The sequence below is a fragment of the Pseudorasbora parva genome, chromosome 8, assembly GCF_024679245.1.
Source record: "Pseudorasbora parva isolate DD20220531a chromosome 8, ASM2467924v1, whole genome shotgun sequence".
Lineage (NCBI taxonomy): Eukaryota > Metazoa > Chordata > Actinopteri > Cypriniformes > Gobionidae > Pseudorasbora > Pseudorasbora parva.
This window is the reverse complement of record NC_090179.1, coordinates 15812269-15829744: the sequence shown is the minus strand read 5'-3', so window position 1 is coordinate 15829744 and position 17476 is coordinate 15812269. Positions and strand designations below refer to the sequence as shown.

Below are 17476 nucleotides of genomic sequence, written 5' to 3'. Positions count from 1 at the left end.
AATGAACTATAGTGTCCTGCACCCACTAAATATCAAAAAGGATATCTGGTGTCTGAATAATTTTAGTTTGGACTGTACGGTCTACCCAACATATAGATTAATTTCATACATTTTACTGTGAGCACTGAATACAATAAATCAAACATGAGTGATCTGTTCTCCATAAAACTCTGACCTGAGCTGTGAGATGTAGGGCAGACACTGGAGGAATCCCCTCACTTCACTCTCTTCATCTGTCCAGTCTCTCAGCTCTACTGGTTTCTTCTCTGTTTGGAGTTTCAGCACTTCTAGGAGGATGGAGCTCTTTCTCTTTGAGAGCTTTATTCTCCAGACTGCAGGAGCTGACTGATAAACTGACTGTAATGCTGGAAGGACACTCCTGCCTGTTTGAGTCTCATAGTCCTTCACATGTGAACACAGATCCAGCAGGAAATCACACTGATGAATCTGAGCCTCAGTATCATCATCATCATCATCATCATCATCATCATCATCATCATCATCATCATCATCATAGGGGAAAGATGTGTAGCTGCACACAGATGTTAACAGTTGAGTGTAATTTTCTTCTGTATTTGCATCAAACTCTGATGCTGAAACAAACAGATTCAGCAGAAACTTCACAGCAGCTTCTCTCTTTATGTAGATGTCACAAAATCTGTAGAGAAACACACACACACACACACACACACACACACACACACACACACACACACACACACACACACACACACACACACACACACACACACACACACACACACACACACACACACACACACACACACACAATTATCACTTTATTGTCCAGTGTAGGAGAATATAAAATACTGAAAAAAGTGAATTAAATTATTAAAAGTTAATATAAAAAGCAAGTTGGCGGATTGATTTGTTTTTAACAATTCAGTTTTAACTTCATTCCCTTTATATTTCAGTTTTACTGTCTGGTTGTGTATAGAGTTGTGTGTTATAAATATAATCCTAAATTGAATATTTAATAAATAAAGTATTTTTGTATAGTTTCTATCTTTTGGAATCTAAACAAAATTAAAACACAACGTTTGAGTAAATTAATATCCCTAAACCACTGATTTCAAACACATGTAACTGGCTCATATTGAGTTGATATGAAGGTAAACCTGCGTCAGACAGACAGTTTCTACACTGTGTTTGAGATCTGACACTAAACACTTCATCTAGAGCTCCATTAAAGTCGAGTGCTGTTTGTGTTTTACGTCACATCAGTAATCACATTCACACACACTTTAAACATTCAATCTCAGTTGGGCTAAAACAATTATTAATATTTTAAAATATTATGTACATTTGTTTTAGTCCCGTTGAAATTGTGTCGGTTTGGTGTTTCTGAAGATGAATTAAACAGATAATGTGATTGTATCTCGGCTTCATCCAGCATTTTAATCACACTACAATTGTCCTCGTCGTTGTGTATTAACTGTTAAAGTCAAGGGTAATGTGTGATGTTTTTAACTCTGACAGTATTTGATGATGTATTGTGTCGTGTATATTTGGACAGAGAGATGACGACTGTAGCTCGATTATAACTGCATATATAAACACACTGTGAGCTGAATGAAGCTGCTGTAATAGAAATACATGAACAAAATCAATCTCTATAGACTGACTGAACAAGAGTGAGGGAAGGATTTGAACAACAGATCGACTTACAGCACGACTGTCATAAACAGAGCCGCTAAGACTGATATAAGAACTAGACTGACCAACCAGAAATGAGTTAGGGATAATCAGTCTTACTTTTCAGATTCAAATGACACCAATCTACCTTTATATGTAACTGGTTTAAATCGGTTATGATCAGACTTTAAGAAATCAATGAGATGACTAACTTGTAAGACTAGTTTAAGAAGTTTAAGTAATCGGCCGCTGTGGTGTTGACAAAACCACACTTAAATTCAGTGTTTTTAATTCTAGTTCACGTTCACATATACTGTCTAACCAACATTTATTCAGACACCTTCAACATTTTCTCACATTATAACAGGTTATTAACTATAGTTTATAAAATGATAATACAACATGACAAGATCTCAGAGTTAAACTGTGTCGAAACAAATTCATCGTGATGATGTCAGATAGCTTTGATAGACAGGGATGTAATGGATTACGATCAGCCAATCAGCTGTCAGCTGTTCAATTTAAGACAATCAGATAATACCAGTTTAGTTCAAACCAATAACAGAGCAATGCTTGATTTTGTTCAGTCTGTGTGTAAATGCTGGATTAGCAATTAAAGAAAAACACTGAAGAAAAACTTGGTCAGGTCAAAGTGTCTGAATCATTTTGGTTGAAAACTTTTATCAGTTTTACTGGTAGTCTACTGTATGAGGAATGTTTAGGTATAATATGTCACAGTTTACTTTATTCTGTTATCCTCGCTGGCTCACTTAAATGAACTATAGTGTCCTGCACCCACTAAATATCAAAAATGCAAACTGTCCTCCAAAAAAAAAAAAAATTGACTGTCGTTACCAATCAAATTGCATATTAATTTTTATGCAATGTATGGACTTTTTACCACCATGTTTCCTATTTCCATTTAGCAAATATATATATATATATATATATATATATATATATATATATATATATATATATATATATATATATATATATATATATATATATATATATATATATATATATATATATATTTTTTTTTTTTTTAATATTTTTTTTTTTTTTTTTTTTATATTTTTTTTACTTACAACTACAACTACCCCCACCCCATCCCTAAACCTACCCAGAGATTTATAGTGCATACACACTTTATGAGCACATGTGTTCCCTGAGATCGAACTCACGATCGCATGATCACATGTTGTTGTATATTGCAATGCTTTACCAATTGAGCTTTGCAAAACCTGAAATATTTTGCAAATAAAAAAGGAAAAATGCTTTGAAATGAAAGTGTCCTATTGTCAGTAGGAGCACAACTTTAGTAAACGCTCCTATGGGTCAAATTTCAAGGAAGTGACAAACGATCTTTATAAGCATATTAGTTGGAGGACATGTTGCAAAAATTATATCTGGTGTCTGAACAATTTTTGGTTGGACTGTACGGTCTACCCAACATATAGATTAATTTCATACATTTTACTGTGAGCACTGAATACAATAAATCAAACATGAGTGATCTGTTCTCCATAAAACTCTGACCTGAGCTGTGAGATGTAGGGCAGACACTGGAGGAATCCCCTCACTTCACTCTCTTCATCTGTCCAGTCTCTCAGCTCTACTGGTTTCTTCTCTGTTTGGAGTTTCAGCACTTCTAGGAGGATGGAGCTCTTTCTCTCTGAGAGCTTTATTCTCCAGACTGCAGGAGCTGACTGATAAACTGACTGTAATGCTGGTAGGACACTCCTGCCTGTTTGAGTCTCATAGTCCTTCACATGTGAACACAGATCCAGCAGGAAATCACATCTCTCATAATTCACAGATGACAGCAGTTTCTCCACAGTTTCTTCTATTGTCTCTTTCTGGTGGAGAGCAGCTTGCAGACACAAATCCAGTATGAATGATCTCTTTCCTTTCTCCCACGATTCAGCTGTTTTACTCCGTGGTTTCCTAAATCTTCAGTCAGAGAGACAACAAAAGGAGACTAAGATTTAAAAAAAAATAATCAAACAGTTTGTCAAATAATACCCAAGGTTAGTGTAATTAAACAGTGAAAGGTGATGCACAGATATTTTCATAATTATCTTTAGTTGTCAGTTTTGCCCTGTGGTGGAATTGCATTTTTACTGGCAAAATAAAATAAAAATATTCAGGCAAGTGGAACCACACTGGTTAAAATCTGGTTTAAACAACAAAAAGAGTGCATAACTGCAAATAAAGAATGAAACTTGAGACTTCTAAATCCTACATCCCTGGTTACGGTCGAAATTAGTAGGGAAGAATTCTCCCCTTTTCTGGTGAATCAGCCACAGTATTATGTTTGTTGACCAATAAAGCATTTATGGAATGAGGAATCTTTTTTTTTTTTTTAAATCTTCTGACATACAAGATGCCCCCCATGATTTATATATTTTCATCTCACCTCCTCAACAACACAATGCCTTCTTAATCATATCATATTGGTAACCTGTCCAGCAGAGGTGAACAATGACAGGGCATGAAGAAGAGAGCAGGTCACCCAAGACCATAGAGGAACTCGTGTTCACAGGCTCCTAATCATAACAGTAGCCGTTTACTGACAAGCCTTAAAGGAGATGTGGCATTTAACCCGAGTGATTGTGACAATGTGGGTTAAAAATAATCTTTTTGAATATATGACTGTATTTAAAATTGAACCTGAGTGAAAATATTAAATAATTTCAAACAACATGTAAAGACCCATTTCAAGTGCATGGACATGAAAACAAATGTTGGTTTCATGACTTTTCTGCTCTAGTGTGTTTTGGTAGACTGGGTAAACACAGCCTGATCTGCCGGCGATTTGATTTCGCCCTGCAACTCAGTCTGGAAACCTGTCCATTTATTTCTACTGCTTCTGTTACACTTTTGAGGGAACAAATACAAACTGACTTATCCGCCTGGTACGCTATTGGCGGGTTTAACATGATGACAGATAGAGAAACGATGGCTAGTTGCCCGTTGTTCATGCCTCTTGTGCTCTGATTGGTTGAAAGACTGTCCAATTGCGTACAGAGTCATTCAAATAATGCTCGTTGATCACGCCTCTTGTGCAGTAGTAGTGGGAAGTTCGGATCATTTTACTGACTCGGATCTTTGAGTCTCGTTCAGCAAAATGAACGAATCTTTTTTCGAGTCATTTCGTTCATTTCACCAAAATGACATGTTAAATAGCCCAACACATCTAGTACTTATGAAAATGTTGATTACATTTTAAAACTACATAAAAATAAACTATAGGATACAGCAACCAAAGCCAAATTATAAGAAAATGAAATGTTTAATTAATTGATTAGTTGTTGGGTCAGGGCAGGCTATTGCAGTCTCTGTTTGTTCACCTCACCTCCTGATCCAAAACATTCTTTCTCTTGCAACTTCATATTTATCACGTTTGTTCTCCGCCTCTTGTGTCTTCGAGCTCCTCGAGACGTTAGCTGTCGACTCGTCTGTGTCTGACTCTGATCAGATCTGGGGGCTGGGCCGCCTGGACCGTGCGTGACACAGGTCCGGAAACAAAAATGTTTAGTTCTTACGAGTCTTTCGGGTTTGAGTCTTTCGTTCTTCCTGTTAGTCTCATAGAGTCTATGCTTTCAATAACGGAAACAGAAAAGATTAGTTCTTACGAGTCTTTCGGGTTTGAGTCTTTCGTTCTTCCTGTTAGTCCCATAGAGTCCATGCTGTCAATAAAGGAAACAGAAAAGATTAGTTCTTTTGATCGAGTCTCGGGTTTGAGTCGTTCGTTCTTTCGTCACATGACTTGTCGCCGTATAGAACACTAGTTCACAACCTTTTTAGTAAAAAGCACGTAGTTATTATTTTTATTTTATTTTATACTATTCTCAGTTAATATCAGACATATACAAATATGAGAAATATACTGACTATTCAAGTCTAACATCACAAATTCAATTAGACTAATTTTGAATCAACTGTATATATATATATATATATATATATATATATATATATATATATATATATATATATATATATATATATATATACACACACACACACACACACAGCATGGGACTAACAGGAAGAACGAAAGACTCAAACCCGAGACTCAAAAGAACTAATCTTTTCTGTGTCCGTTACTGACAGCATAGACTCTACGGGACTAACAGGAAGAACGAAAGACTCAAACCTGAGACTCAAAAGAACTAATCATTCGGAGATTCAGAGCTGATTCAGAGGCCATATGTTTCATAATGCGCATGCGCGGTCAACACAAAATGAACGAATCACTATCTGAGACAACTCGGTAGTCCCGAGTCATAATAAAGATTCATTTAAAATGAACGAATCATTCATGAACGACACATCACTATTGTGCAGTAGAAAATACAGAGCAGACTCCACAGACCAATGTCTTAAACTGAGCTTGGTCGGGATAGCCAGACAAGTGTTTTGGCTCAATATTGGTCAATATTAATCTAATTAATTTATCAATATAAATGTAAATGCAGTCAGTTCCATCTCAAGTGAATGCGGACAGTAGAAACAAAACAATGGAAAAGTATCAAAACACTGGATCTGTCTGACAGTATAAATGCAGCCCAAAACTTCAGCTACTTTAGAACAATACAAATTAAGCTTCCGTCACTAATGCATCCGATATAAATATATTTTAATTTAATTTAAACTAACAACATTATTAATTAATGCATATAAAATGACAACATTAAAATAAACTGAATCAAACTGTGAGTGGAATTTCCCCATAAAACTCTGACCTGAGCTGTGAGATGTAGGGCAGACACTGGAGGAATCCCCTCACTTCACTCTCTTCATCTGTCCAGTCTCTCAGCTTTACTGGTTTCTTCTTTGTTTGGAGTTTCAGCACTTCTAGGAGGATGGAGCTCTTTCTCTTTGAGAGCTTTATTCTCCAGACTGCAGGAGCTGACAACTGATAAACTGACTGTAATGCTGGAAGGACACTCCTGCCTGTTTGAGTCTCATAGTCCTTCACATGTGAACACAGATCCAGCAGGAGATCAGACTGATAAGAGTGACGGTTAGTATAGTTTTCACTACAGGGGAAAGATGTGTAGCTGCACACAGATGTTAACAGTTGAGTGTAATTTTCTTCTGTATTTGCATCAAACTCTGATGCTGAAACAAACAGATTCAGCAGAAACTTCACAGCAGCTTCTCTCTTCTTGTAGATAATGTCAGAAAATCTGTAGAGAAACACACACACACACACACACACACACACACACACACACACACACACACACACACACACACACACACACACACACACACACACACACACACACACACACACACACACACACACACACACACACACACACACACACACACACAATTATCACTTTATTGTCCAGTGTAGGAGAATATAAAATACTGAAAAAAGTGAATTAAATTATTAAAAGTTAATATAAAAAGCAAGTTGGCGGATTGATTTGTTTTCAACAATTCAGTTTTAACTTCATTCCCTTTATATTCCAGTTTTACTGTCTGGTTGTGTATAGAGTTGTGTGTTGTAAATATAATCCTAAATTGAATATTTAATAAATAAAGTATTTTTGTATAGTTTCTATCTTTTGGAATCTAAACTAAATTAAAACACAACGTTTGAGTAAATTAATATCCCTAAACCACTGATTTCAAACACATGTAACTGGCTCATATTGAGTTGATATGAAGGTAAACCTGCGTCAGACAGACAGTTTCTACACTGTGTTTGAGATCTGACACTAAACACTTCATCTAGAGCTCCATTAAAGTCGAGTGCTGTTTGTGTTTTACGTCACATCAGTAATCACATTTACATGCACATTAAAGGGTTAATTCACCCAAAAATGAAATTGATGTCATTAATGACTCACGCTGATGTCGTTCCACACCCGTAAGACCTCCGTTCATCTTCGGAAAACACAGTTTAAGATATTTTATATTAAGTCCAACAGCGTTTCCAAGTGTATGCACACTATACTGTCCATGTCCAGAGAGGGAATAAAAACATCATCAAAGTAGTCCATATGTGTAATCCGTCGGTTAATTAGAATCTCATGAAGCATCGAAAAAACATTGTGGTCCAAAAATAACAAAAACTACGACTTTATTCAGCATTGTCTATTCTTCCTTGTTTGTGTTTTATCCTCAAATAAAGATTCAAACGGTTGTGAATCAGTGAATCGATCAGTGATTCGGATCGCATGCCAAACTGCTGAAATCACGTGACATTGGCGATCCGAATCACTGATCCATTCACTGATTTATGACCGTTTGAATCTTTATCTGAGGATTGAACACAAACAAGGAAAAGAATACTGAATAAAAGCGTAGTTTTTGTTATTTTTGGAGGAAAATGTATTTTCGATGTTTCAAGAGATTCTTAATAACCGACTGATGTCACATATGGACTACTTTGATGATGTTTTTATTCCCTCTCTGAACATGGACAGTATAGTGTGCATACACTTAGATATGCTCTCGGACTAAATATAAAATATCTTAAACTGTGTTCTGAAGATGAACAGAGGTCTTACGGGTGTGGAACGACATCAGGGTGAGTCATTAATGACATCAATTTCATTTTTGGGTGAATTAACCCTTTAAAGTCACCAATCTACCTTTATAAATAACCTGAGTGAAAACATTAAAGGGGTACTTCAGCGCTGGGAAGATGAATCTGTATTTAAACTGGGTCATTAATGTAGTAGAAATGTGAAATTATTTTTGAATTTGGTGCTTTCTAGACTGAGAAAAGACAGAAAATGTATTTTTGTCTCATGGGGATGAAAGACTACAATTCTCAGAATGCTTCGCTGCCCTGTGAGGCCATTCCCAAAGCCACCGCTACTGGATTACAGAGACTGAGTTCAGAAAGTACAATTAAATACTGAACGTGTGTGTTCAATATAACGATCGAGTTGCCGCATTAATCTCACAGCAGACTCAGATTAGGAGTCAGATTACATTTAGCGTCATAAATGAGCTCTCGTGATGAGAGCTGAGGTAATCACGACCACATTCACGGCATACATTCACAACGTGTTTTAAGTTCATGCTTTTGGAAGCTTAACTTTCATAGAAATTAATTTGAGAAGTTAAAACACTTACATTGCTTAGCATCTGTTTAAATTAATGCCTGTAGCTGAGCTGTGCTGTGTGATCTCCATTCCACGAGTTGAAAACATACGGAAATGGCTCCCTCTGCTGGCTGTAGTCTTTAGCCTCTGGGCAAACATTCCTCTCGTGACGCAAATATCATCAATTTGCGTCACGAGAGGAATTTTTCCAGAAATAAAATGCATAAATCTCTCGTCTCAGGGGGATATAAGAGGGGGGAGCACGATCATTTGAATATACTCCAGGGTTTCTACTGATACAAAGCCATATGCTAATCGCTGAAGTAACCCTTTAAATAATTGCAAACATCATGTTAAGACCCCCTAAATCTATGTTCAAGTGCATGGACATGAAAACAAATGTTGGTTTCATGACTTTTCTGCTCTAGTGTGTTTTGGTAGACTGGGTAAACACAGCCTGATCTGCCGGCGATTTGATTTTGCCCTGCAACTCAGTCTGGAAACCTGTACATTCATTTCTACTGCTTCTGTTACACTTTTGAGGGAACAAATACAAACTGACTTATCCGCCTGGTACGCTATTGGCGGGTTTAACATGATGACAGATAGAGAAACGATGGCTAGTTGCCCGTTGTTCATGCCTCTTGTGGTCTGATTGGTTGAAAGACTGTCCAATTGCGTACAGAGTCATTCAAATAATGCTCGTTGATCACGCCTCTTGTGCAGTAGAGTATACAGAGCAGACTCCCCAGACCAATGTCTTAAACTGAGCTTGGTCTGGATAGCCAGACAAGTGTTTTGGCTCAATATTGGTCAATATTAATCTAATTAATTTATCAATATAAATGTAAATGCAGTCAGTTCCATCTCAAGTGAATGCGGACAGTAGAAACAAAACAATGGAAAGGTATCAAAACACTGGATCTGTCTGACAGTATAAATGCAGCCCAAAACTTCAGCTACTTTAGAACAATACAAATTAAGCTTCCGTCACTAATGCATCCGATATAAATATATTTTAATTTAATTTAAACTAACAACACTATTAATTAGTGCATATAAAATGACAACATTAAAATAAACTGAATCAAACTGTGAGTGGAATTTCCCATAAAACTCTGACCTGAGCTGTGAGATGTAGGGCAGACACTGGAGGAATCCCCTCACTTCACTCTCTTCATCTGTCCAGTCTCTCAGCTCTACTGGTTTCTTCTCTGTTTGGAGTTTCAGCACTTCTAGGAGGATGGAGCTCTTTCTCTTTGAGAGCTTTATTCTCCAGACTGCAGGAGCTGACAACTGATAAACTGACTGTAATGCTGGAAGGACACTCCTGCCTGTTTGAGTCTCATAGTCCTTCACATGTGAACACAGATCCAGCAGGAGATCAGACTGATCAGAGTGACGGTTAGTATAGTTTTCACCACAGGGGAAAGATGTGTAGCTGCACACAGATGTTAACAGTTGAGTGTAATTTTCTTCTGTATTTGCATCAAACTCTGATGCTGAAACAAACAGATTCAGCAGAAACTTCACAGCAGCTTCTCTCTTCTTGTAGATAATGTCAGAAAATCTGTAGAGAAACACACACACATAATTATCACTTTATTGTCCAGTGTCGGAGAATATGAAATGCTTAAATTATTATTATTAATTAACTAATTTTTTTAAATTAATTAAATAATTTTTAATTAGCACAAAAACCTATAAGAACATACGTTGTTTGGTGGAGTGATTTTATTCACAATTCAGTTTTAACTCTTCATTCTGTTTATATTGCCGTTTTAGTGTGTGGTTGTGTATAGAGTGGTGTGTTATAAATATAATACTAAATTGAATATTTTTTGAATAAAGTATATTTGTATAGCTTTTACCGTATATAGCCAAATATAAGACGATTTTTCAGACTTATTTTTTTGGGGAAAAGAGATTTTTGTGGAAAAAAATCTGTTTTTTAACAGAAACATTTTTTATTTGAAAATTCTACTGATAATTAATTGGATTTATTTTTGATATCATTCATTACAGGGCTCGGCATTAAGCATGTTCATGTTCTTGTCCTTCGAATAAGTAAATCCATTCACTTGTCACACAGTAAAAAATGTGATTGTCCGGAGAAAAGATTTATTTTTATTTTTTTTGTGTTGTAAATATAATTTATTCTGAAGCAATATTCTCACCAGTGTTCAATCAGCTTTGGCATATTGAAATCTGCATATTTGTGATATGTTTACCTTTTTTAAAGGACAATTTTACCCCTAATTTTTTATATTTTATAATGTATATATGATATAATACATTAAAGTTTTCTATATTCCAAAGTGTGTACTTGTCTTAACATTTATATTGAATAATTTTGCACTTTTTTATACCATTTTGATTACTGAAAAAAAAGCATTATAAGATACTAGTAGTGTAAAATTAATGAATTTCTAATATAATGAAATACTATTAAAATGTTCTTGAAGTCCATTAAAATTAATTATTAAAAAAGTGTTTTAAGTACATTTTTAAAGAAATACATTTAAATTGCACTAAATGTACTTAAAGTTGATCCATTTAAGCACAATTTAATATATTAAAATATATTGCAAATAGCTTAAAATTGATCTTAAGCATATTTTAAAATACACTTAATATACTTAAAGTTGTTTCAAAATAATAAATGTAATATGCATTTAGTATAGTGTAATTTAAATATACTAAATATGTCCAAAAAAGCACAATTTAAATATATTTCTTTTCGACCTGGGTTTTGACATTTAGTTGTGAATGGGACCTAACACACTGCTTGATCCCCCCTGCATTTCTCCCCTTGAGTTTTAGGTTTGTGGAACAAAAAAAATTCCACACTCATCCAAACTTTTAGGATACCGGGTATCAGATTTGCACAATCCATATATGTACAATGCTTCGGCATGTTTCCCTTGCTCAAAAGCTTGACAGACCTTACTAGTTATGGTTGCTAAGCCACGAATGGCCTGTGGCCTGTAGCAAAGGGTCAATTAAATAAACAGAACAGAACTTAACTAACGAGGGTAACCAAATCAAAATACAACAGAAAGACCAAACAGACATGTGACACAAGTACTGCCCCACTTTACTAAACATACACAGTAATTATACGAATTTTGACTAATAGGCCTATAAAGTAAGACTATTAAATAGCAGTCCCAAAATAGTTTTTGTTAATAAAATAATGCAACCACCACACTAATTAAAAAAATATACAAAATAGCTGAAGTGAAAATAAAGTGGCATTTTGGGGTTATGGAAACAACAGTTGTGGTGAACCAACAATGGTGAATAGACAATACCAACATGACCTGTTAATGAAACTAAAACCTGCTCCAGGGCTCTCAAATTCACTAGCCTGACATCCCGGGGGTAATGTTTTTTCCAGTCAGGCTACCAAAATGTATCATCGCCCTGCCCAACGGCCCATCTTAAATAGTGAAATAACATTCCTTTCTTGATGTGCGTTTTTTGTAGCCTGGCTCTGCCCTCCTACGTACTTCCGCTCACATTTAATTTTCCTTCAGTACTACGTCTGGGACTGCGGTGTACTCTTAGGTTCTCCCCGAACAAATTTTTACCGGTCCAATCAGTGAACAGAGGGAGTGGCTGAGAACGATGACGTTGATGTTGTGCTCTAGTTTGAGATGTAGTTCAATAATGCGGTGGAGAAAGATGCGAAAGAAACCATTCAGTCCGTTGTGGCACCACTGCCGAATATTTAGAAGTTAAAGCCGGAGCAAAAATAATCTTTGCTGGGGTTTGTTGGTGGCCATGATGTTGTGGCGCTCCTTCCCAAGTTAGATTTTCCAGCTCACTCTGTAAGTGGTGAAGCAGTTGGCTGAAACCCTATTTGGACGGTAATTGTTTCTCGTGGGGTCAGAAGGTATTGCCATCATTTAAGTTACGGGGACTGGTCAGTTATTTCATTGCCGTCCGTCTCTAACCATCCACGTAAAAATCCCTGGCCGAATTACCGACTGCTTTTGACAAACACTGATGTTGTGTGATGATGTAATAGCTGTCTGAATCCACATCTCGGAGTTTACAGGAATATATCACTTTAAAAGTCACTGTTTAGAATCATTTTTGACCACCGCAGAGCACCATATGGTTGCTTTGCTGTAATTTGGATGCATTTCTAGACTTGTTTTTCTTTAAAATGCTGGCAAGTATTTACAAGAGCAATATATTTGTCCCCTTTGGCTTGGCTTGCTCAGTTGGGGACACTAAAATTATGATCCAAGTTATTCAACTAGATATACAAATAAAATTAATTAATTAGGTCTTATTTAATTCTATAAACTATAATACTGATGTGCCAATATTGTCGCTATATGATCAATTTAAATAAGCTGATAACATCACTGTTTTCTCCAGAACTACTGTACAGCCAAATACAATTTTGTTGCAATATTGTCCAGTTTAACACTGTGAAGCTGTTTTGAAACAATCATCATTGTAAAAGCGCTATAAATAAAGTTGATTGATTGATAATGACACAAAATCTGTGGAGACACACACAATTATCGCTTTAATTTCCAGTGGAGGAGAATATAAAATATTGAAAAAAGTTACTCAGTGTATTATTAATTTATATGAAAGCATATATATGATATTAAATTTCACAATTCAGTTTTAACTTCATTCAGTTTATATTTCAGTTTTACTGTTTGGTTGTGTATAGAGTGGTGTGTTATAAATATAATCCTAAATTGAATATTTAGTAAATAATGTATTTTTGTATAGCTTTTATATTTTGGAATAAAAATAAATGTCTGAGTAACTTAATTTATATAATCCACTGATTTCAAATACATGTAACTGGCTCATATTGAGTTGATATGAAGGTAAACCTGCGTCAGACAGACAGTTTCTACACTGTGTTTGAGATCTGACACTAAACACTTCATCTATATGGGGGTAATATTGTTGCTTTATTCCAAACAAATATATTGTTATCCACAAATAAATGTAAAGCGATTCACAAAAAATAAATAATTTTACAAATCAATAGAATGAGATCCACAAATATATGCAGGAGTTTCACAAAAATTAATTAGATTCAGAAATAAATACGACATTTGTGAGTAACAAAAAAATCCACACATGTCAAAAACACACAGCTCTGCCTTACATAATTTGCATTCATTTATGAATCGCTTCCTCTGCATTTGTGGATCGCAGCACAGCACGTGGATTTTGAAACATTTCTAGCGTCTAGACTAAAAAAAAATCCACAAATTTAACCTGAATGAAAATATTAAATAATTTCAAACAACATGTAAAGACCCCTTTCAAGCGCATGCATGTAAGAATCCAAAATAATCAAAGATATTTGATATTTGACTTTGAACAAAGACATTTGTTTTACTGTGTTCCACCCCCTCTCTCTTATCAGTGGAGCCGTTTGGGATTCCTAAAGACAAAGAGATGTTGAGGGCCTGTAGGCCAAATGGTGCCACACCTGTAGTACAGAGGGGGACGTTTGGTCTGATTGGTCAGTTTGAATGTCTCAGGGTTTCAGTCACATGGTCAAGGGATAGATAAAAGAAGAATGCAACTGTTGCTCTGGCTCTCTTTTTCTCTGACGGTCTCTTTTTCTCTAGCTGTCTCTTCTAGGGCCTTATTGGGCTCTTCTCTTTGCTCTCATCTCTTTGTCTCTCTTTCTATCTTTCTATCTCTATCTCTCAGGTAACATTCTATACATGCTGGGTACGATTAATGGTACAAGTTTTATAATCTCATTCATCTATTTTGTAACTATTTTAAGTGTAACCATAACCAGATTTTGTCATTAAATTCTTTCAATTATAAATGATTTGCTAACTAGTTTTGGTTTGGTATTGACTTTGAAGTGCTACCTATTGCAACACAATATAGTCACATTAAAGCAACGCTCTCCCACATATTTTGCTATTGTAACTGCGCTTATTTCCGTCGTTGGTCTAAGTTGCAGTGGGTGGTTATAGACAAGAAATGAACAGTTCCCTTTCGGGGAACTCGAGCTGCGTCGAAACGCTGTGAGAACGCCTCTGCGTTAATGCGTCGTGAAGCGCCTGTAGAACCATTCCATCGGAAAAAAGATCGATCGTCGGCGTGATGACGTCATCGACCGGAAGCTATAAAACGTCCGTGAAAACAAACAGGAACTAGCTTCTGAGCCTTCAGCAAGCGATCTGTGTGAACCTGTCTGTCTATTTGGTGTTTTTGTCTGTCTATATTCAGAGATTTTCCACCCTTTTTGTTAAATATCATTATATTAACAAGAAAAAGAGAAAAACAAAATAGATAGAAATGGCGAGTGAGAGCAGCAATTTCAGAAAGTGTGTTCCTCCCTGCCCACGCTACATCACGGGTGGGGACACACACCTTCTCTGTGTTGCATGCTTGGGAGCGCAGCATGCCCAGGCAGCCCTCGAGGGGGCTGCTTGCGAGCACTGTGAGCGATTGCCATTAAGAACGCTGCGCTCCCGCCGGGCACTCTTCGAGGAGGGTGCCTCGGCTCGTGTTCCCCGCGGCTCTGGTCCCGCTGCCACCGAGGCGGAGCGAAGGCTGCAGTCGTGGGGATCACAACTGGATGTTGCAGAGGGGTTAGAGACGGGCGCTGCCTTATCTCTGCCCTCACCTGCTCCATCCAGCGGCTCTTCTCGGGGCATGGAAGCACGCATGGCGGTTTCTTCCCCCCCGAGAGAGTCGCCGGTACTTCATCTGTCCAGCTCTGAGGAGGTGGACGTTGAAAGTATCGATACTGAAGATTCGCCACTTCAGTCCCCTGCTAGTGAAGAGCTAGTTGAGGTTTTGACGCGAGCAGTGGCCAGATTAAACATCGACTGGCCCACTGAAAGATCTGAGGCAGGAAGAAAACGTCATAGCAAGCTAGACGAACGCTTCCTGCCATCTCGCGCTTCAGAACCTCAGCGGCGGGGCCTGCCGTTCTTCCACGACTTGCACACCGAGGTGGCAAGATCGTGGAGGAGACCGGCATCATATCGTGTCTTCAGCCCGCAGACTTCGGTCTACAGCAACATCAGCGGGCTGAGACAGTACGGTTATGGGGCGATGCCAAAGGTCGAAGAGACGCTCGCGAGCCATCTCTCACCTTCTTCGGCATCGTCCCTTAAGGCCCCGACTTTACCCACCAGACCATTAAAAACAACGTCGGCGTTGGTGGGTAAAGCGTACTCGGCAGCGGGTCAAGCGGCTGCATGCCTGCACACGATGGCTATCGTGCAGGCATACCAGGCTGACCTGCTGAGGGATCTGGACAGTAGTGATGCTGTGGGGGGAGATATTGTCGCTGAATTAAGATCATCAGCTGATTTAGCTCTCCGGGCCACCAAGGAGACGGCCAGATGTGTTGACCGCTCCATGGCAGCATTGGTGGCTATGGAGAGGCATCTATGGTTGAACCCCACAGATATCAAGGAGAGGGAGAAAGCCTTTCTGCTTGATGCGCCGCTTTCTCCTGGAGGCCTCTTCGGTGACGCAGTTCACACTGTCACCGAGAGGTTCCAGGAGTCGAAAAAGCAAGCTGCGGCGCTCAAGCAGTTCCTCCCTCTCCGAGTCCAGGTCCCTGGGGCTGCTGCTGATACCACCAAGCAGCCCAAACCGAGTACGAGCTCTTCACACAGGGCTCAGCAGAAGCAGAGCGTCGCTGCCCGAGCTCCCCCTCAGCGTGGGGACGAGGGGCGGCGCTCTCAGACGAGGCCTTCGAGGGGCAGGGCTGATCTGCGGACAGTCCTGATCGCCAAGAAGGCCTCGTCGAAGCGTTCCTGACGCCAGAAGCGTCAGGACGCTGAGGGTGGTTCCCCCCGTAGGGAAACGGTGTTTACCCCTGCTAACGGTACCCGTTTCCCTACGGCACCCTCGGGGGGCTGCGCTGCCAACCCCGCCGCAATGCCGGGGCGCAGTCGGTCTCCGCGGGCCACCCGAGGGTGGTCCGCACCCCCTTCGGGGGGCCCCCGAGCAGTCAAGTCAGTCGTTCCCTGCCGGTCCGCCGCTTCAGGGCACTGTGCTTGTTGCTCAAAATACACCAGAGGCCAGCCTCGAGAGGCTGGTTCCCTTAGTAGATTTTCTAGACGAGTGGAAACGTCTATCAAACATATCTTGTTGGGTCCTGCAGATAATAGAAAAGGGGTACGCTATTCAATTCAGAAGTCGGCCACCTCCTTTCTGCGGTGTCCTACCTACAGAGGTAGGCCCGGAGCAGGCTCTGGTAATGGCACAGGAAGTAGAGACACTCCTGCAAAAAGGGGCTATAGAGAGGGTTCCCCCTCCCAGCAGGGAGTCTGGATTTTACAGCCGTTACTTCATCGTGCCCAAGAAGGATGGGGGCTTACGCCCGATATTAGATCTGCGGCTATTGAATCGCTCGGTGGCCAAGCTCAAATTCAAGATGCTTACACTCAGACAGATTGTAGCGCAGGTCAAATCGGAGGATTGGTTTGTCACCATAGACCTCAAAGATGCGTATTTTCATGTCTCCATCCTTCCACATCACAGGAAGTTCCTGAGGTTTGCCTTCGGGGGAGAGGCATACCAATATCGTGTACTTCCCTTCGGTCTAGCACTGTCACCCCGCACGTTCACCAAGTGTGTGGATGCAGCTCTGGCGCCGCTGCGTCTGCAGGGCATCCGCATTCTGAACTATATCGACGACTGGCTGATTCTAGCGAATACAGAGCAGTTGGCGGTTCAGCATCGAGATGCTGTTCTCGCCCATA

At 38.9% G+C, this 17476-nt stretch overlaps 1 protein-coding gene across 1 annotated transcript in view; it reads right to left on the bottom strand.

The window, feature by feature from the left end:
- Positions 1-17476, bottom strand: part of si:ch211-281l24.3 (uncharacterized) — a 146062-nt gene that overhangs the window by 56875 nt on the left and 71711 nt on the right. Inside the window, exons 23-26 of the mRNA XM_067450756.1 lie at positions 9862-10308; positions 6411-6857; positions 3199-3612; positions 176-658 (exon numbers count right to left, since the gene is read on the bottom strand). Of these exons, the coding sequence (XP_067306857.1) occupies positions 176-658; positions 3199-3612; positions 6411-6857; positions 9862-10308 (1791 nt within the window). The remainder of the gene's footprint in view (positions 1-175; positions 659-3198; positions 3613-6410; positions 6858-9861; positions 10309-17476) is intronic.